A 25,266-nucleotide genomic window follows, 5' to 3' on the forward strand; every position below is an offset into this window, starting at 1 on the left:
AGGCGAGAAACAGAGACGTGACCTGGCAAGTCTCCTGAACAGCAGCAGCGCTGTGTAAGGTGCAGGAGACCAAGAAGGGCAGGTCGCCCTGGTGTCTGCTGGCCGAGCAGTCACAACCTCACTGCGAAGTTACGAACCACAGCTACGTTCACCTGCCTGTTCTGCCGTGTCCCACCGCCCGGGAGGAGAAACGCGCTCCTGGGCTCTGTGTGCAACAAGGCGCTGAGTTACCCGAGCCCACGGCAGCGAGGATCCTGCCCCTTCCAGTCCCTTCGCTGCAGCGAAGGATCCCTTTCCCTCATGCACTGAAATGGAATATTGCCTTTCTCTTGCTGCAAGTCAGCTCTGCTCTTGCTCATCTAAGCCTCCATCCCAAAGGTGGGGTTTTTTTCCTCTGGTGTTTTTTTTTTTTTTCCTCTTTCCTCAAATCCAATGTCCATGGTGCCCAATTAAAAATACCCACGAGGCAATAGCTGTGTCACTTGGGATGCTCAGCAGTCTAGCTTTGATTTGTAGTCCTAGAAAATCTGGGGAACAGAGCCACATTCGAGGTCTTAAGAGAATAAAACCTGTTACAAGTAAAGCACACACAGTACAAATAGTTTGGCTTATCAGTGCATTAGAAGACTAGTTTGGAGTTGCAGATTTGCAGCAGGTGGAGGTGGAGCGGTCTTTCTTGCCTGCTCCTCTCTCTCGTCCCGTGGGTGCTCCATGCAAGCAGCAGCACCCACCCTACGCACCCGTGCAGAGAGACGGACTCGGCGCCTGCCTGTCCAACGGCACCACGAGAGGCCGATGGAGACAAGGAAGGGGCCGTCAGAAAGGTTCTCTCCCACGGCTGTGAACCTGCAGAGATAAACTCCCTCCGGATGGGTGGGAAACGGAGCAAGCACTGTTCCCGCAGCCTCTCCCCTCGCGGCGGGTGGACAGGCTGCTGCACTTCGGCCTCCTGCTCTGCAAGTTTGCATTCTCCTCTCTTGCCTCTGGGATACCCCACTGGCGCAGTGTCCGGGAGTGAAGCCTTTCAGCTTAAAGATGCAGCATCTCTATAGGCAAATCCTGCCTTTACTCACCTGCATCCAAACGGTCTTCTGCTCCTCCCATTCAGCCTCCCCTTCTCCTTTCAGGAGGTTGCATTTCATTGTACCATCAGATCCAATGTTTATTTCTGCTGTTCATCAGGCTCTGCAGGAGGGCTACACAAGAAAGAGCATCATTTGCTAGTGCTGCACGGAAAGCCACTGCTCCTTCCCCGTGCTGTTCTCACGCTCCTGTAGTCACTCACAGAGCAGCCAGCAGACGCGGTGCTGAACGGTGGGGTCTCTGATGTGCCAGTGCCTATGGGCTGCACCAGAGAAACACGAGGAGCCGCCTGCAGGAGCTGGGCAGAGATTTCATTGTGGCAAATGAAGCGAGGAACTCAGCTCAGTTTGGTTGCACGATCTGCTAATCCCTTACAGAGAGCTCGGGGAGGCCGTGCCAGGCGCAGCCTTTTCCTGCCGGTTTGCAGCAAACAGTAGAGAGCGTAACTGGCAAATGTGCAGAGGGGAGAGCCACCATTGCCGAAATGGTGTCCGGGTCTCTATTTATTTCCATGCAATTCAGTAAAGAAGCACTTAAAACGATACCCTGTGAAAGCATGTGCATGTATATTCATACATTTATAACGGATGACAAGCCAACTAACTAGCATGGCTAGAAGAGATGAAAGAACCAGAGAATCATTTTGGTTGGAGAAGACTTTTAAGATCATCGAGTCCAACCGTTAAACTGTTTGCAGCAGATCTCCAGCCACCTCGTTTAAGCTCCCCCAGCTTAGACTTACCCTTCAGCCCAGCCTGGGGTACGAGACATGCTCAGCCAAGCCGACACGGACGGCTGGGCGCCACGGCCTCCGCACGGGGAGAGACAAGTTAAAATTACCAAGAAAGGTAGGTCCGAAGACTGATGAATGGCTGAAGAAATACAAAGACCTAGTAAAGAATTTTTCAGTTCTGTTCGGCATTGGGGACAACCCTGACTCCAGGAAAAGAAAACTCATCCCTCTTCACACAAGGGCAGGCGCGCTGCAGCAGCAAACGAGGCCAAGTGCTCTAGGACCCTCTGTTGATCTCTGACTAAAGAGGAAAGGCCACCTGAGCTCCTCATGGTTCATTAAGATGCTACGGCAGGAAACAAGCCAAACACCAGGGAACAGTAGTACCAAAGTCACACGGGGCCCATCGCAGCAGCTTTGCTGCAATACTCTTACTGTAAATCACATCATGAACTCCTCTTTGGGACACTCACCACTTTGGAAGAGCCCGTCGGTGGAAGCACAGCTGTTCTTTCTGCACATTCCAAGTTTGGAAAAGCTCGGGCCCTGCAGCACGGCTGCCTCACTAACATCACTGTGCAGAGAGTTGCATTTGCTCCTTGTCTACAGCCCAGAGCCTTAGGCACATGCTTAACTCACGCTGTGGGCACGACTGAATGGGGCTGCTCACTCCACACCAAGCTCACGTGCAAATACAGCCCCGGGAATCCATGTCTGTGCACAGGACCTCACGGAGCAGCTAAAGAAGGGCAGACTGTACGCATGAGCTTTTTTTTTTTTTTTTTTTTGGTAGTTTTTATTTGAACACAGTATTCTGACAGAATGCAAAGTCAAAATCCTCAGTTAGTATCAGTATTTACACCAGTGAGAATGGGAATAAAGGTGGAATCGATGTTTCACTTGGTAAAAAGATTTTATGTTGGTTTTTTTTTAATCTTTTTTTTTAAATTTTTTGTTTGTTTTTTTTTTTTTTTAACAAGATAGAAGGCCCCCAAAAGTAGGGAATGCTGGGTAAGGATGTCAATGGCAGGTCTGAGAACAACTATCAAAACAGCCTAGTGTGAAAATCTGGGGTTTGAAGGCTCCATAGAAAAGTGTGAAAATAAAATTCCACTCTAAAAGCTGAACAACTGGATGCACTATTATCATCTTTACGTATGCTGCAGCATGAAATGTCATCACTCCACAACTAGAAGCTGATCAGTCTACATTGCCATATAGATATATATGTATGGTATGGATACATATATAAACATATACAGCATAAACGGCATCAGGTTGGTCCCTCTTCAAAGGTTTAAACAAAAGCAACAAAGTCTAAACTATCTTGGAAATGGGGTACTTCTAAATGAAAATATTCTCCATTGAGGCCAAGTATAAAACCTCTCTCCAGAATTAATCTCCAAGCGTTGGGAGGTGTCACAAGGGCATTAAAAGGCAATGACGGGGTCACTGCTGCCCCGGGACGCCGCTCAGCCCAGTGACGCCAACACAAACCCCCACGGCCAGCAGGGCGCTTCCCAACGCGGCAGCCGGGGGTGGGATCGGGCTTTGGGCTGGTTACCTGCCAGGACAGAAATGCCAATCCAGGTGACGGTTACCACGGTTTTCCCCCCATGGGTGCTGACCGGTGTCACCGGACACGTTTCTGGTCATCGGAATTGTACAGCGTTTGTTTGCTATCAGCTGCTCAGCTCTCAGAGGGTTATAACTTAGGAAGAATAACATATGGATGACAAAAGCCGTCAAAAACTTGGCGGAAATGAGGAACAAGTTGTTGTGGTCGCGCACAGGGATGCAGGTACACGCTGCCTGCCCCCAGCGCTCTGCTGCCCCAGGGGCTCTCCCCAGCCACACACAGACCATGGTCGCTTTTTGTACCGTATTTTATGGTTTGATTCTTTTGGAAAAAAAAAAAAAAAAAAATCCTAGGCACCATGGGCCAAACTACCCCGTAGTCGTACTGGTACTGCTGTGATGGGTCATGCAAAGGCCAAATTTGACACAAGGCTCTGAAGGACGGACCCATACTGCCCTGACATCCTGCTCAGGATGGGTGTTGCATGAGTGTCTATGCCTGCATATCCAGTCAGCCTCCATTCGCATCCCAGGAGCTAAGGAAAAAATGCAAAAACCCGCACGCTTAGCAAGTGACAAGACCATTGTTTTTCACAGTTTGAAGTTACGTGATGCCACTGTAAAAGACTGCATACTCAGGAGCACACACCAAGAGAAGTGGCTCGATTTACCGGAGCCTGCAGCCTACCCCTACCCTCACCATCCTTCTGTTCATCACCTTAGCACAACGGAATGGATGCCACAGTCAGCTTGGTTTGATTTTTCATTTAAAGGCTTCTGTTCCTTCTAAGAGTTGTTCTCTTTTTTGTTTTTCCTCATGATTTTTTTAATCTGAACTATCGCTACACCTTCCACATCCAAACTATGTTGAAGCTTTTATTATTTCAATACTATGACAAAAAACACATTTCACACTAAAATAGTCACGCACCCACAGTGCACAAGCTTGCAGATCTAAAGTAGAATTAAAAAAAAAAAAAAAAAACAAAACAAACCCAACAAAAAAAAAAAAAAAAAAGAGAAAAAAACCCAAACGAAAACAAAACCCCAACAGAAGGAACATCTCTATACAATGGGCTGGTCTTCTCTACATACCTCTGCCTGCCTTCTGCTCAAGCCTCCTTTCTTTTCACCCCAAAATCTCAGTGTTACTCCATGACTCCCACTTACAACCTCCCCGCTCCGCAACGATAACAGACGTACTGCATCAGCCCCCTTTTCCAACTGTTAAAGACATGATGCAAAGTGAAATCAACGGGAGTCTTGGCATTGATTTCCAAGCACTTGTTCTTCATTTCATGGTTTTGATTCTGCAGAGCGGAATCAGCCGGAAGGGACCCATGAGGATCACCGAGTCCAACTCCTGTCCCTGCACAGGACAACCTGACGCGATGGGACAGAACAGTCCAGTTGGAAGGCCCTACAGGGACCATCTGGTCCCACAGCTGATGGAGCCAGCTTTGCAGGAGGGGTCTTGCACGCTGCCAAGCACCCTCGTGCTAAGAGTCTTTGCCTTTAAATAAGATTTCTAGGGTCAAAAGAAATTGTATGTACTGACATACTAAGGAGGAATTGATATAACCAAACATCTGAGATGAGACCAGACCAGCCCTAACTGTACAATCTCCCTTCTGCTTCTCAAAACTCCAGGAGGGTTCCATGAAGGAAAGGGGAGAATGTCCTAAAAAAGCAGAGATGATATTTCTCTTATGCAGTCAGGCCCAGGTCCAGCAAGGGACTTAAACTCTTCATAAATTTAAAAATAGGAGGACTCTCACCAGCAACTCTCTCATTCCAAGTTAAGCAGGTGTTTATGTGGGTTGCTGGATAAAGACCTTGATTGGTGACAAGTGGTTTGAATACCCCCCACCCACCCAAAAAACCCCACGCCAAACCCCAGCATTATTTCTCTTCTTACTCCAGTAAGAAATAATAATAATAATTATAATAATAATAAGAACAATAATTAAGATAAAGGGGAAACAACTACTGTAAACATCCATGGTTTAAAATGTCTCCCTTTGCAAAGCAAGCATGCTGCTAACCTAGTATCTATAGACTGGATTTACTTTAAAAAAAAAAAAAAAGGCAGCTATTTTACACATACATTTAAACACAAAAAAAGTTAAAAAAATGTCAACTGTAAACACTGGAAAGAACAAAAGTTGGCAAAAATTAACAAAAAATTTAAAGAAATGTGGAGTCTGAATACTGCAAATCGAAATATATCCCCCCGTAGCTGCTATTTTGGCATTCTTCCTAAAAATAATGATAAAACCCAAAGAAATGTCTAACGTGGAGAACAGAATTCAGTCACAAAGAGCTCAAGACACTTTGCATACTGAACAAATACAAGGTGAACAGAAATTATAACTTATTTATGAGGCTTTACATATTTCAAACTCGACTGAAAAGTATAAAAATAAATTGTGGACTTTGTTCATTAAGTACCAGCTGTACCAAGTAGCACAGTGGTTATATCTGCTATACTAATGAAGGAAAGAACAGGGTTTATTTTTTTTTCTTTTTTTTTTTCTTTCTTTTTGTCTAGGACTAGTTGATTTTGAGCTTCCCAACCACGTTGCAAATGGTATTTGCAATTTTTTTTGAATTGGAATATATACAGGGTCAGCTAAGCCCTGATTTGGTTATGGGTTTAACCCTGTTTTTAAAATGCATTACTTTTTAAAAGCAAGTGCACAACAAATAGAACTTTTCTAGAAATCTTAAAAATAAAAAAAGAAAAAAAAAAGAAAATAAAAGAAAAAGAGAGATGCCCCCCCTCCCCCCATTTATGCATTTCCTGTTTTGTTTTTTTTTAAAAAAAGGCAACAGACACTAGAAGAATGAGATGTGTGTTGTGTTTTGTGTTTTAAATGCTTGGGTGAAGTTGTTCTGTCATTTGTTTTCCTCTGTCGCTGATCATGCTTTGCTCTCATTTTCATTTGTTTGTGTGGCTTCATTGGGAACCGTCTTGACTTCTGCTGGAGGTGTCTTAGTTTCCGTTGCTTGCGCTTCAGATTTGTCTTCTACTGGGATTTTCCTGAGGAAGAATCACCAAAATGACACAGTTTAGAGACAGAGAAAGATAGACTGTCTATTGCCGAATTAGCGATAAAGAATGTTTCTGGAAACAAGCAAATATATTGCCTTTGTAGAGCAAAAGGAGCAATTCCAGATGGAGAAATAAGTAAAAAGCAAACTCACCCCCCCACCTCAGCTTCATTTAGCTCTAGTGAAATATATATTTTTTAAAATTTTCTTCCTGCCCTGATTTAACATTCTAGTAGGATGACGTCTCAGGCTGTGGCAGAGGTACAAGGCACGTTGCGGTGTGAGAAAAAGAGCAAAAGGGGAAACTCACACAGTTGTAAAGGAATTTGATTTTACCATCACTCATGTCCTGTTAAAATGGACTGCCATTTTAGCAGAAAATCTTTTTCCCTACAGGAAGTCAGTGCCAGAATTTTCCAGTATGTTGCAGGAAGGGAAACACAGAAGCAGTGAACTTTATCAAACACACGTTCACAAGGGTAAGGGAGGTGAACATCTGCACAGGCTCAAGCTCAGGTTCATCAGCCTGAATTCTGGCACTTTACTGAAGAATCAGAGAAGCCTGTTTGTCCAACATTCTCTTCAGAGGCAGGAAAAGTTGGCGTATCTGGTGGCCTCCCTGAAGATGTGCCTGTTCCAGCCCATTAGCCACAAAGTTAGCCTGAGATGACGGCAATCTTAGTTCACCCTGATGAGCAGGCGAGATGACTCTAAGCCTATGGCTGCAACACTGATTTGCCCCAAGGGAATCAGATGAGCAGCACAGGTAAAAGAAGGTGGCTGGAGCAGCAGAAAGAACCCAGCTCTGCATTCCACCGTACCAAGAATTCATTTACATGCCACAGACACGTTGCCATATCCTTTTGCCAGTTTAGGGACAAACCCAGAGGTACCGGGCTTTTACAGTTTCACATGGCACTAGTTTCTGCCCCGCCTTACACTAAAATAAGCTCTGAAGGGCTCCACTGCTCTGTTAGGAAACCGAATTTGGGTCACTGTGCTCGCTGAACTGCAGGAACTCAGCGCCTCCGAGGACGGCGCTTCCTTTGCATCAAACTGCACTGTTTCTCATAAAAGAATAACCTATAATAGACAAAGCTGCCTAAAAGTCTAAAGAATAACACATTTATGATAAATTTCTGGGTTTGTCTTTTCTCTGCTTCGCTGGCATAGCCTACCCTGCTTTCCTCCTGGACCTTTAAAGCCACGTCCTATTTAGTTGGTTCACAGGTGAGTTAGTTTGCTAAGGAAACAATGAGATTAGTTACAAGAACATCCAACAAGAACACAGCACAAGCACCAGTGCACAAGAGACACAGCACACAACCAACAGAAGATTAAAGGCAGCCATACTCGGTCTTTGCAGGCGCAGCAGGTACAGAGCTGTCTGCAGTGGAAGAAGCAAGCTCATGAGCCTGCCCGCTAGCCACATTGGGAGGAGTAGTAGTGCCAAGAGCTGCAAAAACATCCTTTGCAAGATCAATGTCTGGTGTCTTGAAGGTCCCTTCGTCCATTTTAAAGTCCTCATTCTGGGAGGGGTTTGCGGTGCTGCCTGAAGCAGCCTCGCTCTTCAGATTGCTTGGGTTCTTGGTTGCCTCTGTTGGGCTCTTCACTGCACTGGGCTGCACAGCTTCCTTTTCAGGGCTCTTGGTGCTGGAGACCTCCTGCTTGGGCTCTGATGGAGCTGGAGGGCTAGTGAGGTTTGCAGGGCTTGAGGCAGCTGGCTTGTTACCAGCTGCCACTTTGGCGGCCTCGGCCACGTTTGCAACAGCGCTGGGGCTGAGCACTGCACCTTGGTTGGACAGGACACTTGAAGACAAATTGTTAGTAGCTACAGTAGAGCTTGGGGTGTCGCTGAGATCAACGAGGGGGGCCACTTTGGGGGTGGAGGAGGGTGGTGGTGAAGAGACTGAGGTGGCTGCCCCTTTGGCTGGAGTAGCCTGGCCAGGCGACACGGAGTTTGAGTCGGGAATGGCCGCAGCTGGCAGGGCCATACTGGAGGTCAGCGTAGTGGTCTCACTGGTGGGGCTGTTCTGAGCAGTGGCAAAGGTTTCAGTGACAGTGTCAGAGTTAGTGGTGCCCGTAGTTACAGAAGGCAGCATGTCCTCAACAGTAGCTGCAGTATCGGCGGGGTGCCTGCGAATGGGACAGGAGTAGAAGAGAAATAGAGACAATGAAGCCCGTAAACGACGGCAGGGGAACAGGGAGCAGAGTGTAGGAGAGAGAAGGCAGGCGGGTGGCACAGCAGCAGCATGGCACGTGGTTACAACACACACAGAACACAAAGAGGCACTCGGAGGAGCAGAACCCTTTCGGAGGTCAAATGTGCAAAGGGTAGCAAGGACTGGCTAGGATGCCTGAAGGATAACTAGGAAGAGAAAAAGAGTAAAGAGGACACATCCTTCAGGAACGGCTTGCTCACACAGATTTTGGGTTAAGTCTTAGCCAAATGTAACCCTGTCAACTTACAGAGACTCTCTTCTTTCAGCTTAACTCACCTCTCAGCCTCTTCCACCTAACCTCACAAGGAAGCTTTCTACCAATTCCCTGAGCTTGCAGCCCTGTGCCATCTGTCAACACACAACAAGGTCCCAGTGTAGGACCCCTGAATCCAGTCCCTCGTCTTGGCCCTGTCCATTTGCCTGCAAGTCTAAGACCTTCATCAAACCACACAGAATATAATTGCTTTTCTCACACACACACGTAATGAAACATAGAATGGTTTGTGCTGGAAGGGATCTTAAAGATAATCCAGTTCCAACCCCCCTGCCGTGGGCAGGGACACCTTCCACTAGACCAGCTTGCTCCAAGCCCCGTCCAACCTGGTCTTGAACACTTCCAGACATCCACAACTTCTCCGGGCAGCCTGTGCCAGGGCCTCACCACCCTCACAGGGTGAAGAGTTTCTTCCTTGTATCTAATCTAATTCTACCCTCTTTCAGCTTAGAGTCTTTATCCCTTCTCCCATCACTACACACCCTTGTAAAAAGTCCCTTTCCAGCTTTCTTGTAGACACCCTTTATGTACTGGAGGGCTGCTACAAGGTCTCCTCGGAGCCTTCTCTTCTCCAGGCTGAACAACCTGTGCTAAGATTGACCCATGCCAACGTACTCTGGCTCTGTCAGCGGGGTGGTCTCATTGGGCTCTGTGTGTTTTCCTCCATCGTGGTTGGGGGTCCGCTCCTCTTCAGTCCGCACCTCCACAATAGGCTCCTTCGACTCGTCTTTCCTGTAACAAGGGAATTACATGGAGATTGCTTCCCTTTCACACTAAATATCCTCCTGGAAAGACATGCCGCAAACGTCAATAGTGAATGACAGAAACAGACTGGGCTAAACAGCAGATTACTTCTTTTTGTCACTCCCCCTTCCAGTTATTACCTACAGCACAGAAGACCACCATGATGTCCAGCATTTGGGCCAGCCATTTGATGGCTCCTAACAGGAACAGGACAAACCCCAGAGAAACAGCTGAAGAACTCCCTTCCTGGAACATAAAGCAAACCCAGCGTGGCCCCAGATCTTTTCAGTCCCCTCCCATCAGAGTTGAGGAACCCAGAACTCCCTGAACCAGCTTCTTTTCCAGAGTTGCTGAAGGGACACACTGACCAACAGAAGGGGCAACATAAGCGATGACAGTACTCACGAGAAGGCGGCTTTGCCCTCCTCCATGTCTTTGCCCTTGGCTCCTGGGCCGGATTTGCCGCATAGGTTGACCGCAATGCACATCAGGAGACCACACTTGTTCAGGAAGTAGCAGGTGACATCCACAGCCACCAGGAGCAGCACAAAGATAACAATGAGAATGCCTACAATGGCAGCAGTCCCAAGGCCTGATGTAGGGCTAGTGCTGGCTTTAGAGACCAAAAAAAGAAGAAGGCGTTTTAGTTAAAAGGTGAGTTGGGGCTAGTGATGGCTCAAATTTGGCTACGCTTAGGTTCTTCTCATGGGTAACTTACAGAAAGTGCATTCTCTGTCTAGCAGCCTTGTGTTATAGCCAATACTTTATCCTAAAGATATGCAGGGCAATCTGCTTGAAAAGACAGATTGACTTGGACCTAATGGGGCTTTTCCCATCTCTGTTGGACCGAGGCCTGGAAAGCAGACTACAGAAACCTCTTCTGTTGCAGCATGTACCCAGCTGGAGTTGTGGAGGGCTCCTGCTTCCCTCCACCACCTCCCCAAGACGAAGGCTGTGTCTACGCTCCAGGGCGACTTCGGCTGCCAGCTGGACACAAGGACAGCACCTGACACATCACAGGTCCATTAAATGCTCAGCAGAACATTTGTGCCACAGACCAGACCCTTGCCAGCACCATGCAGCAAGCTGCATAATTAAATTAATTAATCAGGGAGTGAGGATGTCATGCATTTTCCCTCTTCTAATGTATTCAGGATTCTTGCGTAGAGTATTCAATAATTAACATGTTCCTGTTCACTCCAGCTCCTGGAGAAAAAGCTAAAAATGTGTCAGTCTTTCTTCTCATCTACATCATCTGTCTGTGATGAGCTACTTGGCAGGCTAGTTTAGGTGCAGTAAGGAGAGTATCACAGACAGGATTACAGGATAATAGCTCCTTGTTGTGCCTGCAAAATATACCTCATCTCAGTCACCAGAGCTGGAGCGAGACAGAACAACACTGGGACAGATGGAATTTGCTCATGTGCTAGAAGATACCTTCTGGAAAATTCCATTTAAATTAGAGTCCTACTCTCTTCTTCCTCTCCCCACCAGCTTTTACAAGACCTGTCATTATCAGCTATAAGCCCCTGAAGGGTATTATCTGTGGCATAAACCACATCAATAGCCTTATATATCACCCGCGCCTTGTCTGTGACCCACTGCACGTGACCCACGTGAACCGCGAAAACCGCGAACCCGTCAGGGCAATCACAGCATCTGCCTCTGGGGCACAGCCAACGCTCCTGCGTCCTCAGCAGCCACCGCGGCAACGGCCGTTTTCAACCGCTTTCATGCTTACTCGCGGCATTGGGCTCGGGCGAGCTGCTTTACGTGAATAGTAAGGAAGGAACTAATTTCTTCCCTGCGCAGGAGTCGGTTTGCTGTGCCACTGGTGATCAAAAGGTTGAGGCATTCCCATGGGATCCTGGGCCAGCTTGTTACCATTTCACTTCTGGCAACACCAAGGCACATGTATAAAGAGGGATGCAAGGAGCTGGAAATGAAAGAATACCTCTGCGTTTGGCATCAGTATGACTGATGTGGGAAAGCTGTTCAGACGAGACACTGAGGAAGATGATGATTTGGGGAAATCTCACAATCATGGTTGAAGAGTTAAAAAAAATTACTTGGGAAAGTCAGTCAATGTAAGTTAAAAAAAGAAACGTGCAGGGATTAATTGCGTCATTGTGTCCCTGTATAGAGCAGAATAGTACAACCAATAAAAGGCACTTTATTCAAGCAAAGATGCAACAAGATTCAAAATCCAGAAACAGAAGGCGGATGAGCTTCGGCTAGGAATAACACAGGAAATTTTAACAGAAATCCCCAAATAAAGGTAAATGTCATATCTTTCTTCACCAAACGTGGTTGAATAGAAATCTCCTTTACTGTTCCCCAAGATCCAATTTCTGCTATGATAGCTACAGAAAGCCCCCTCTGTTCTCTCTAAAGCTCAAAGAGAGCTACAGAGTAGGTACCAGCCTCCTCCCCTCCTTGTTTCTCCCTCCCTTCAAACCATTCTCCTTCCAGCTCTGCCCCAGGGAGTACAAGCACCTGTGACAGGAAAGGCTGCCAGGAAGAAGAGTACGGAGATGGGGAGAATAAGGGCAAACCCCCAGAGGAACGCCCTTGTTTTTGTGCTATTCTCAGATTTGACGTTTCAGATAATAAAACTGGGCCAAGGTCATTGCCTGATTTTTTTTTCCTAGACTAGTAAGAACTCCCTGCAATTTTCAGTAACTTTCAACTCTTCAAATAGTTCTCATTTTATAAACTCTAATTCATGACATGAATTGATATTCTAAATCTTTCAGAGACCAGCAATAAGGAAGAATAATATAAGAATCCTTAAAGACCTCATGAACTTGGAGTCTGTTGGTGCTGCATTTCTTTTTTCTTTATATATTTTGTTAAGGAATTCTGCTGTTGTTATAAAATGCAGGAAGCATGTAGTCTGTTATTCAGTTTCACAGACTGGCATATTTGATTAAATTAAATCAATCTCCAAATACCTTCAGAACTATTCACTCCATCCTACAGCTAATTTTATGTTGCATTTAAGCAAACGAATATTTGGACGTTTAATATCCCTAATGAGTTTGCTGGGGTCTAAAAAATGCAGGGTACGAAAGTAGCGTATAAATAAACAGGTTGTTGAGCATCGGCTGCTGATACTCTGTACGAGAGCACATGTGTATCACCAGTGAGAGCCACCGGTAGAAATGGATGGTGAACATTTCTGGCCTGATCCAGAGTACATTCAACCTGACCAGAAGCTTTCTTCTGACTCTTTTGCTATTATCAGGACTACGAGGAACAATATTTCCACAGGTGTAATAAGGAAACACAAAATGTTAAAAATTTTCTTGAGTGCTTACTTCTCAAGAAGAATTTATTAATTACAAATTATTTTTTCAATGGAGAATGAGCTTCCTGGAAGACTGACCTTTCTAATCACCCTTATTTTACAGCGTACAATAAAATAACTCATGAATGTTACTTTCTGCCATTCTGTACAGACATCTGCTCTGTCAGAGAGAGCAGAACCACGCAGACATGTTTACCTAATGGCGTCTCAGCTAGAGCCTGCAAAGAATGTTCAGGCACAGGTAGACAAAGAGGCAAAAAAGGGTCGGAAAGAAGCAGCTACGATTCTGGACAAAGTCCTACAACACTTGGCAGAAGAGAATAGAACAAAAAAAAAATTTCATTTCATGCATCAGAATTAAAAAAAAAAAAAAAAATCCAGGAGAAAAGGTATTTGGTCTCAGTGGATGCTAACGGCTTTAATTTGCAAACACCTAAAAGCATCCTTCAAAACAGGAGTGCCACATTTTGCAGACCTCATTCTCTCAGACGCTCCGCACAATTTATAGTGGAGAAAAATCAACAGGTGAACAACTTTCACCTATTCCAAGTGATAACAGCTTCCATTTCCACACAATTGACAATTTAGGCTTGTTTTCAACTTAGCTGCTAGGTAGCAGAAATACACAGCAGTCTGCGGAGCATTCCTTCCGAGGCAAGAAGGCAACGGGTATTTCCCAAAACTACTGCTGAACCCCTTTTAGACACACACCAACGCAGTGCGGCTTCAGCGGTCTGCTCCTTGCTTCAAGCTCTTATTTTCCTATGACTGACTCCCTTTCCAAGGATGAAAAGGGGAATATGAGCATACAAAAAGGAAAACCGGTAAGCAAAGAGTCCCACAAAAAGCCTCTTTTCAGAAGTAAAGCAGACTGTAAGTCTGAGGAGCGGATCCACAGCCTGAGCTCTGCTGCTTTTTATCTAGCAGAAACTAGGAGGTACGAACAATTGCAACTGATCCTGGTGGAGCAGAACGTTATCAGACAAAGCCCTCCCCTAAAATGAAGGCAGTCGAAGTAATGCTTTGACAAACATCTTTGAAAATACGTAGATGCTTGACAACAAACTGGGGGCGGAGTGGCTGGAATCCCACGGGTCCTGTGAGATCCCACCAGGCTCTGCAGCTCATCACGCACACGGAAACACCTTTTCCAAGGGTTGAGGTTCCAGCCTGCCTGTACGTACGACTTGCTCCTGGGGAACATGTGCAAAGCTGCGTGTGTGCGCTGAAAACCTCTCCTTGAATAGGAAGAACGGCCTCCAGAGGTGCTGCTCTCTCTCCATGCAACGCTATGTAAAGTCAAGGTTATTAAAAACATCTTACCTAAACTCTATGAGGGTGAGACATATCTCAACCTCAGCTCGTAAACTCTGCCTGTGGATAAGGGGAAACCCACAACACGAGGTGATACCAGATCTACGGCTGGACTTAATAAATTCAGGTCACACGAGTTTTTAGTACTATGATTACTCTTGCTGTACTTCAGTAACGCTAAGCTATAAACTCAAGAGATCTAACACATTTTTTATACTCTAAAACACTGCAGGTGAGGGGTTTTTTTAAAGAAATCCACATGCTTTTGTGTGCAACACCTGCACAAAGTTTTCATTTATAATTTAGATAGAAAAGCAGCTCACAAGTCATAATGAACAAGGTCTGAATAAACACAGCAGATTTATGTGCAGAGCACAAAATGCATAGTTAGACAAGATAGATGGCAGAGCTTTCTGGTTGTCCCTATCAGAATTTTGTTAGAAAGATTAATCCCATTCCAGACAACTGCTAGTATTTGAGACATTCTGAACAGACAGTTCAACAACTCTGTCGGCAGTTTCATCCTTGGCAACCTCAGGCCCACAGAGAAGGAGACAGAGGGAGAGCAACACTCATTTTTAGAAGAGTGTCAGAGCCAAACGGATTTGCCATCACAAAGGCAATTCATGAGGGGCACAGGTTTTTTGGTTTGGTTTTTTAAGTTGGAACAAGAGAAAAGGAAAAAAAGTCAACTAAAATTTGTTCAACGAAATGCAATACACAGATCTTGGTAACAAAGATGGATTATGTTGCACCAATTTCCACCCTGGATTAATCCTGTCTGGTAGTGTCACATGCACAGTTAACCATGAATATTGTTAATGATCAGTAATAATAATAATAATGATAATTTAACTGGTCAGGTAACTTGATAAAAGCTAATATTTTCTGTTAAAATGGCAAGAAAAGGGATCTCTCAATGAAATTCATAATACAGTAGCAGAAAACCAGAAAATGTTAGACAAGCATCCATTGCAAATTTTTATGCTCATGGGCTATATTGTGCCCCAGATCCACCACGGGTCATGAGATACTTGACTGCACACAAGGGGCCAATGAAGTCACAAGGACTCAACCACACAAATAAGAAATAAAGAAACCTCTTCAGTGTCATTCCCACAGATGTTTACATTCAGACCACCACATCAGGGAAACCTTCTAATGGCCATAAATCTGAAATCACATGCAAAAGCCCACAGAGACATTTGAGACACCAGTAGGATAATCTCTGACAAATCTTCTTTCTCTTTTTATAGTCTGTGGGTTTAGATTTGTGGACAGGGCTTTAGAAACTTTTTGCACAATACAGTGGTGATCAGCACCAGATGTGCAGAGGAATCAGTAAAAAGCAGTAAAAGGCTTTCGGGATTGCACACCTTCCTTTGATGAAAAGCTGCAAGCAAATAACAACAAAAATATTTCTTTACATCCATTAAAACCGGCAAATTCATTACAAGTAACAAAAAAATGTTAAAGAGAAAAAACTTGGCTTAAACCCTTTTTCCTTGTTACAAAATAGCGACTCTTTCAAATTAAAGAATTTTTTTTTTTCTCTGAACTGCCATGATCCTCTGTAGCAAAGTTATCTGCTTTCACACCTTGGTGGGACCCAGGCCTTTTACTAGCAAATATTGCTTTATTTTATTTCAAGTTTCTAACAGAGTAAAAGCAGAGTCACTGCAGAAAGAAGCAATGAAACAAAGGAGGACGACGTTGATGGACTTCCCAAGGTCGCTGCAGGTGCCAGACAATGGTTCCCAGGAGGGGAAAATATGGTTGTTTAAAAACAAATTTGGTGCATGTGGCAAGCGTGGATGTTTCCCCGTGAGATCCAAGGTGACATGTATGACGACAGACAAGGAAAGGAGTAGGGGGAAGGAGGGAGGGGGAGGGAAAAAAGGACGAGGAAGAAAAAGAAAGAAAGAGAGAAAAATAGATAAAAAAATTAGGTCATAAATATAGAAAACATAAGAATCAAAGGTTTATTTGATTTCGTAAATTAAAATGGCTAAAGGTTAAAGAAGAGCATTAGCACATTCACACCGACAAAAGGGCCGGTTCAGAAGCTCAGCAACGTCCAAAGCCACAGAGCAGGGTCCAAGTCAGGGTTTATGGGGTTCGCAAGCAAATGAGATTAAAAATGATGGAACAGAAAGCTCAGCAAGAAGCACAAGAAAACAGTTATCTGGTATTTGAAAGGACAACACTTTTGTGCAGCAATCTACCCGCCTGGCCAAGTCCTTCTCCCAAAGCCTGTTGTACCAAGGACTTGGGTAATGGAAGCAGGTGACTAAAACCCTGAAGAAACAAGGTGCTCTCGAGAATACAGGACCAACTTTTCCATGTAGCCTTCCAGCTGCTTGTAAGCTACTCTAATGCAATTATTATTACTGAAAATAACACCCTTATCCTTCCCACCACTTCAAGGACACTGTACAAAAGATGTTAACAAAGGACTCTCCATAATAAATATACTTTTTTTCTGCAGGGAATTCCTAGCTATTACTGTCAAGCAGGGCAATGCCAAGTTAGAGGCATTGACTCTGACTTCTCCTGTGTAGCTCATTTTGAAATCAAAATGTAAAAGCTGAACACCATGAAAACAACGAGAGATGCTAAAGGAAAGTAAATACACAGAGCCTCTTCCCTACTGCAGTTTGGCATACCCGCCTTCATTTCACCGGGGGCCTGGGGACTGCATGTCAGAAAAGTTTAACCTGCACTCGGGAAATATTTTCCCCCAACATAATTGGTTTGGGGATCAGCTGAGGGAACCAAAGCGCCTGGAAACACCTTGGAAGGTCTAATAGAAACCAAAGTCCCCTACAAAATGAAAAAAATCTGGAGAAACAGAGTCACAAATCCAGCATAGCCAGCAGTGATTGTTTCCCTGCGCAGTGCCCTGCCTGCCCCGGACAGAGCACGCTCCGAGAACCGACCGCATCCACCTGTTGGGTCAATCCTGCCGCAAACCTGTTCTCCAAAACGAGTCCTTTTCAAAGTGCTTCTGACATTTCCAAGTGCAACATTTGAGTGGCAGCCTCCAATACTGATTCCTTCTATGCTTCACACCAGACTGAGGAATAATTTCAGTGAAGCCAAAGGAGTTACACCCATGATAACAAACTGGGCACTTTTTTTTTTTAATCTCCATTTTCAGAGGGTCCCTGCCCATGTTACTGTTGGATTTCAAGGGTTCAGTGGCATCCGGGCTCATTGCTGCGCCCATTGCCATGGAGTACAGCATGAACACTCTGTATTCCAAAGGCGACAGCATTCTCCAAATTTGCTAATACACCTGTGCAAGACACCCCAGCTGTCCCAAGCTGCTTTGTTGTCCCATCGGACACGTAACAAAAGCTAAAAGAGAATATCAGCACAGGAAGGCAACGACGGCTGCACACAAAGGAGTGTGAAGGAACAAAGAGACTGCTCACTACTTGTAACTGTCCCTGGGGAGATACATCGCAGTGCAAAGGAACCACTTTCTGCTGTTTCCAGCCTACCGCATTGGACTCTTCAGCTCTGAACTGACCTTAAGGCATTCTGCCAAATTACCCTCACTTTGTCCTGCCACATCAGTCACAGTTGTCCTTCAAATACGTGAGGGTAGTAAGTATTAGAGCTGTTGAAAATGAGAATCAGAGAGTAAGTTGCTTAATGAGTTACTGAGGGCCCTTCCACCCAAAACTACGGCCTTGTTCAAACATGCATCCCAATCTCTCTTTTGCCCCATTTCCCTCCTCGCTATCCTCATCTTCCCCCTACCATACACATTTTTCAATCCAAACCATCTAGGTCACTCATTTGTATGTTTAACAACATTATCTGGCTTAATCAAATGGAGTTTCAGCATGCAAACTGCACAAGGTCTCAGCTGGTTCCTTCACACAGGAAAGGAGTGGGCGCAGGGGGGCAGACCAAGGATTGAACTCTCAGCGCAAGGGCAAGACTGAAGAAAACTCTCCAGTTGTTCTGAAGAAAAACATGAGGCTAAGTTAGCAATCCAGAACACAGAATGAAATCAGATCACTCCCTTCAATACGGACCGTCAGCGCCAATCTTGGCATGAATATGCTTAACTCTGGCTGTGCAGTGAGGACTTATATTGACCGACTCATCAGCTTAAAAGTTCATCCATCTGCCTCTAACCAATCAGAACTTCAGTTTACAAGTAGTAATTTCATCCCTGAGGTTTTGTTTGGTTTGGATTTTTTTTTTCTTTTAATATACGTGCACTACCACTACCTGTGCAGAAAAGAAATACTACTGTCCTTTCAACACCTTCCGTCAAACTGCTAAATTCCCAGCTTGTTTTTATAGCATTTGTACTTCTATCTTGCTTTTTAAGCATGCTAATAAGTACAGTCTGTCTGAAACAAAAGTTTCCAGCAGCATTCTAATGCTATTTATTTACTTTTCCCTAATGCTCTACATGACATTAAAACAGTGCTGTTTTAAAATTACTGTTTTAAAAATACCGTACTCCATTTTATTTAATAAAAAGCTTCAGAGAAAGATTTTAACCCCTTCCCTTTCCAACCACCAGCAAACTCCTTATGCCGGGAAGGGAAATCTGCATTGTGAAAAGCATCGCCCCAGAGATCTGAAAGGTCTCTTTTGCTTTAGTTTAAAATGGGAATCCTACTTTCCGTTTCAGAAAGCATTTTCCATCTGCAGCTTTTCTCATCTAGCAATCATGTTATCCTGATACAAAAAGCCAACATTCCTTGTAAACAGCCAGACAAGGCTTTGTCATGTAGCATTCCTACCAGTGTTCTGCTAATGCTGTACATACTGTAACGCGGACTACAGTACAGGTATGTACACGGCAAAAACTAAGCTTTGGATGGGTAACCAATTGTGATAATGGCTTTAAGCAAGCAAGTTGTCAGGGTTACTCAGGCACATTAAAGGATGCAGCACTGTTGCATTAATTGTAAGCAGAAAACAATGCTAAAGCTTATGACTGCTGTACCTGGGATGGCAGTAGGCTGAGCAGAAGTTCGGAAAGCGTAGTGAGCTGGTTTGGATTTCCCTTGCTGGTTCTCAGCTATCACATAAACCTCATACTCCGCATTCCAGTCCAGGGACTTGAGCATGACGTGGTCACTGCCAGATGGAATTCTGATCTCTGGTTTCCATTCTGAGGAATGCTTCTGTAGAGCAGCGAGAGGACAGGCAGGGATGCAAAACACAGAGCACAACGTTAGTAGCCAGCTTTGAGAACACTGCAACGGCTAACTACCAAATGGAAAAGTGGGGAGTATTCTACACAAGCGGATGCTCCTCAGCTAATCCAGGGATGGAGAGGACAAGAGACACTGAAGCAGCCTCATTCCTGCCCAGAATCTTCCTCTCATCTTTGCCACAATTTTTTGCTCCTGATTTTCCTATCATATGGAAAAGAAACATGAACTACCACCTAACACAAAAAAGGGCCACGTTCAGCTTACAACAATATTAACTGCTGATCACAGAGATGTTCTTTCCTAAGACTAGGGCTAGATGATTTGCTCGGAGAATCATGTATTTTGCAGTCCTGGCTGATCTACAATAAGAAATGATTAAGTTCCAATAGCATTTGTCACTTTATCCGTGTCTATACTGACTACATTGAATATCAACAATCTGCAGAATACTTAGGTACCGAAACACCCGTTACTCAATCAAATGTGGCAGTTTCAATGACCAAGGGACAGTTATGATTAGATACATGTCTGAAGGTGGACAATGCTCTACACTATGAACCTGTGGTCCCCAGCTATTTAAATTGTTGCTAGCAATCCCACCTCAGAAGTTTTTGAAATGAAATAACACTAAATGTGTGTAATTACCGTATGCTCACAGTTCTACAGAAGACAGTATGGAGAAATAATCTTTTATAGTCAAATGAAGGGAAAAAAATGAGACAAAGATTTTGTATGTGGCTTCTGTGCATGTCATGTCTCATATCCTACACCCTTCCACCAACCTGCTTAGCATGTATTGCCATACCGGCCCGCCTACAAGATCTCCGCTTCCACGTTGTCTGCCTACACACTGAAGCCTGAGTAACGGGTCAACTACAAATCAGGCTGGAGTGCCAGTCATACTTACAGCTTTGTATTTGATCAGATAGTGTCTAATTGGGGAGCCACCATCATCCTGCTTGATAACGTTCACTTTAATGGAGTTTCCATCTTCTCCCATCTGACCTTCCAGCTTGGGTGCGCTGGGTTCCCCTGAAACAATGGTAGATTTATGTTTAAAATTAGGGGAAAAAAAGTACTAATCAAAATCAGAAAAATACGTCATTATAGTCAGCTGCCAGGATATCAGCCTCACTGTGACCCAGACACAGAGGCCAGCATGTGTCTAGGATACAAATCTTTCCCAGTTTGCATCCCTGACATCAGCAGAAAACTGAAATCTCATTTGCCTCTGCAGGGCACATTGATTTACCACCACACCCTTTCACACCCATGTCTCTACGACTGCTTTTTCTGGCCAGTTCCTCCATAACCTGCACACACAATCTGCAGAGGATGGTTCTCCAATCCCAACTCAAGAACTTCCTTCCTGTACCTTTACTATGACACCTCTCCTAATAAAAGCCAAATCCACAGGTTGTCCGATGACATATTTACATCCCCGCCCACCTTCATAAATACTGCAGCAAATTGCTCAAGAGAGATCCTTCCACTTTCATTTGACCCCAGGGATCAATTGTTTCTGAAGTGCTCTGACAGCCTGTGAATTTACCATGCAAGAGGTATTAGTACCTACCTACTTGGTTTTGTGCAAAAAGAAACTAACCAACCAAATAACCCCTTGTCCCCAACAAAATCAGTGTCAAACTAGCAAAAGAACTTAAATGATAAAAGAGCACTGGCCTCCCATTTCAAAAGTGACTAGACCACGAGAGAGCTCAGATCATGATCACCTTGTGTCAGTGCCTGGATGCTTGCTTTGCTCCATTTTACATACAGACAAGAAAGGCTTAGGCTCCTCTATGCCAATGCTCATCTGGGACTGGAGTTGGAGCTATTGTTTCTACAACCCTGAAGCGTCCCAAGAGTTTAAATGCTAGTCAAAGTCAGTAAGACTTGACAAAATTCATCATAAATCTTGCCAAAGCTTACTAGGTCATTTTACAGTACTTACTGATTTCTTTAGTATCAGCTCTGTGATGTAGTCTAAGTGCTTAAGCCATGATTTCTGGGCTTTGGACCACTTTAGCTGCTATTCTCTGGAAGCTATTCTGCCGATTTCTTCATGGGTAATTTGAGCAAAGCCAACGCTGCAATTATTTCTAAGTTAAAACTTACAAATCAGCTGCAATTGGCAATTCCAGCAAACTCCAGAGATTAATTACACTCTGCTGGCTGGTCTCATTACAGGGTCCTAATTCTTACAGGTATTTTATATAACAATTACAGTAGTCGAATGTTAAAAAGCAAAAAAATCCTACACCTCTGTTTAACCACAGTTACGTATATTTTATGCACTTAGCAAGTATTTATATTTATTCATCTAAATGGTGAATAGCTCATTTAGAGCCGACTACAGGAAATTTATATACAGATAATACAAGAGATAATGCACATCCTGCATTTTGCAGGGTGAATCTAAATACACTCCCCAAATGTTTGCAGCCCCAAACGTTTCCGCGGGTTTGCTAAGGCTAAACACACACTTTAGTGTTCTAGCTCCAAGTAACCTACGGTTCTGCTAGAGCACCTCTGTCTTTACTTGCAGTGCCACTTATGGTTTGGAGAGTGGGCTTTCCTGAGCACATGCTCAGAGATACACCAAAGTGCGGCGAAATATAATTAAAAGATGAGCCAATTTGAATGTACCCCAAAGAGACCAATACCAAAACTCTGAAATGGTGACATTTACAGCTTAAGAGCCTGAATGTAACCAAGTAAGAACAAAGCCAGGACACTGAAATAACTTTTGTGACTTTTCAAAAGCTCAGCCTGCTGCCTAGAATAAAACGTTTAAAAAGACTTAGTTCTGTGGCATTGTACTAAAACTGAAAGGAAATAACAAGCCAGTTGTTGTATTAAGATCAACTTTGAAAGATAACATCGGTCATGGGAATTTACAGGAGCTTCTTTCAGCCCCAAAACCATCCTCAATTCTAAATCTATTCTGTCTGGATTTGTATTCACAGCTACTAACAGAGAGCACTTGCATTTCTGACTGGCCAGAGAAAGGTTAATTTTCCAATATCTTTCAAAGTTAATCTTCAGAAGTAATTTGAAGCCATTTCCCATCCCCCTTCTCCTCCAAAGAATGAGAAAACTGCAACACCTAGACTGAAACAGTAATTCAAGATTAATTTGATTTTCTTGCAGGCTAACACATGCTCTAACATACCAACTGCTCCAAGAAGGTAATTTCAATCCATGGATACACAGAGCTCTTTAATGTGAGATACATAAATTTGTATTTCACAACATAGTAACTTCTCTTAAAGATGTAAAGAGGGAAATAATAGCTTTAACCATGTTGTATTTTCCAAATCCTTGCCTCTGCCTATACCCCTGTTACAAGACTCCCACGACACAAGCTGGACACCCAAGAGCTGTATTCCACCTTGTGACAGGTTCCGCAGTGACAGCACATTGAAAACACAAAGGTGTAGCAGTGCAAGCCCTGCTGAAGAATACTTTAGTTTTCTCTCCATAAATACATGGCATTTAATTTATCTCAGGCAGGCAGATGTAATCCAGCTACAGGGCTGTAAAAATAAAAATGGGTTAGTGTGTAGTTTCAAACAAAGGAAGAAGTTTTTTAGCGGGTAAAGTTAAGTCCAGCAGAACCAGCATCTCTATAATGAGTCAAAGTGTCAGTAGCTGAAGAGAAAAGGTTGTTGTCAGAAGGTTAGAGAAGCAGCTCATGCTCACAGAACATGCATCCTCCCTACAGGATGGGGGCTGAAAAGCAAAAGTGCATTACAAAGGTGTGCAACATGCCTGGGGATCTCCCATTTACACTGAGCTGACTGGACATATTGCAGAAATCTGCCTGTTCCACTCATACAATGTGGAATCCTTAAAGAAAGCTAAGCTATTAGCACCAATAAACTACTGCTGCAGGGCAGCAGTAAATGTTTCCTGGTATCCTTTCATCTTTGTTTAATTTATATTCAAAGTGCTTCCTTGATCTAATGGTAGTCTGATGTAGTTGGCTTTCAGGAGAAGTTAACTGTTTTTAATTATTTGGTTTCCAGAGTATACCACAAGCACCAGGACTGGATGCAGCTGCAGGGAAAACCTGAGGTGGTATGAAAAAGCACAAACTTTTCCCAGGTCGCAGTGCACTGAACTGGACCCCAGAAGTGATGGCAGTGCAGATAACAGAGACCATTTATCATGTCTTCTCTCCTCCCATCAAATGTGTTCCTTCTGCCCAGCTCTGAAAAGCAGCTCAAATTGCTACTAGACAACTGCAGCACTTCCAACTATGAGCTTAAATCCTTGCACAGCTGGCACCGAAGAAAGATCCTGCATCCTTGCTCTGCTTACAGAATACAACTGCAATCCGCGGTAATTTTTGTAACACATGAACAAAGAAGTAGCTGATTTCTGCAATTTTTGAACATCATGTAAATAGGACTAGATTGTGGCCTACAGTGTGGAAAGTCTACACAAGTGGTAAACACACATGGGTGAGAAAGAATAGGTAGGCAGTCTTCAGAATGCACACAGGAGAAGCAAACATCAACAATCAAAAATAAGGAACAAAACCAGAAGAACATGCAAAAACGAGACAACCAAGTCTCCAGTCCTCCTGGATTTCAACCAGAGAGGGAAGAGACGAGGGGAACAGGGGCTGCTTCCATGCACGTAGTCCTGTGGGAAGGTTACTTGTGTTAGTTTTGTCTTCCTGGCAAACCCCAGCCTAAATCCTTTCCTGGTGGTGGTCCAAGGCAATAAGGTCATTTCAGAACTCATAGATTGAAAAGAGCTGATTGCTTCCTGGTTTTCTAAATCACTTGTTTCACTAGGGAAGCAGAAAAGCAGGAGTTTCCCTCCCTCCACCCCTTTAGATCAAGCACAGAGTATTAAGTGAAGCTCTAAAAAAACCCATGGTGTTGCAGAAATCGTTTTGACCGCCACACACTTTACTTGCAGACCGATTTCATCTCCATAAACTGCAAGGGTCAGTCATTTGCTTCTTGATTTCATGGAGATCAGCAGCTACTGTAACTGTTGCTGGTAAATGAGTTCTGATTAAATCCCTTGTCGGGTTCCGAGATGCCGTGTGGGAGGAATGAGGTGCTCCAGCAAGACAGGTACAACAGCACCTTCTGATGCAAATTGTGTGAAGTCTGGCTCCCATCCCGTACTGTGTGCCTATATACACTACTTGACAAAAGCATAGTTCCTGCTCTAGCTGTGTTTAAGTTTCACTCATGATAGAAACACTTTCTTAAATCATAATGGACATGCCTACCAAGGACTGAACTTCAGAAACAAGCAATTTCAGATCCTTCTGATAGGCTGCTAAATACGTATAGTGTGAATGTGTGTGCGTGTATATATATCTATATAAGTACACACTGTATAGGGTCAAAACGTTGCTAACACAACAGGAGATCCAAGGTTCACATTATCTGAGCATCTTACCCGCAATCTCCTACCAACTAGCTGTCTGTAGTTGGCACACCGGTACCCTAAAAGGCCAAAGGATTTTTGTCGTTGGTGTTAATGCCAGAGTTTTAGAACCTTACTATGATGCTGACTGTTGGACTCTGATAGTGAAAGAAGCAAATGACTGAGCCACAGGATTTCTGCTGGTTTTCTTTTTTTTTTTTTTTTTTTTTGGTCTTTTTGTCGTTCTCTGTTGTTGGGTTGGTTAGTTGTTTTCCCCTCCAAGTTTATTCAAGCTCAGTGTGGGAGACTGAAGTTGAGTTCTTCACATGCTGACAGTGGTGAGCAACTTCTCCAAAAGGCTTGTG

General features: G+C 44.2%; 1 protein-coding gene across 1 annotated transcript in view; it reads right to left on the bottom strand.

Moving 5' to 3' along the window:
• Positions 1 to 6,239: 6,239 nt before the first annotated feature.
• NCAM1 (neural cell adhesion molecule 1) overlaps positions 6,240 to 25,266 on the bottom strand; it is a 90,187-nt gene continuing 71,160 nt past the window's right edge. Inside the window, exons 16-21 of the mRNA XM_065651946.1 lie at positions 20,412 to 20,536; positions 19,291 to 19,471; positions 10,094 to 10,301; positions 9,560 to 9,676; positions 7,802 to 8,584; positions 6,240 to 6,437 (exon numbers count right to left, since the gene is read on the bottom strand). Of these exons, the coding sequence (XP_065508018.1) occupies positions 6,317 to 6,437; positions 7,802 to 8,584; positions 9,560 to 9,676; positions 10,094 to 10,301; positions 19,291 to 19,471; positions 20,412 to 20,536 (1,535 nt within the window). The 3' untranslated portion in view covers positions 6,240 to 6,316. The remainder of the gene's footprint in view (positions 6,438 to 7,801; positions 8,585 to 9,559; positions 9,677 to 10,093; positions 10,302 to 19,290; positions 19,472 to 20,411; positions 20,537 to 25,266) is intronic.

Source organism: Caloenas nicobarica, chromosome 26 (assembly GCF_036013445.1).
Source record: "Caloenas nicobarica isolate bCalNic1 chromosome 26, bCalNic1.hap1, whole genome shotgun sequence".
Taxonomy (NCBI): domain Eukaryota; kingdom Metazoa; phylum Chordata; class Aves; order Columbiformes; family Columbidae; genus Caloenas; species Caloenas nicobarica.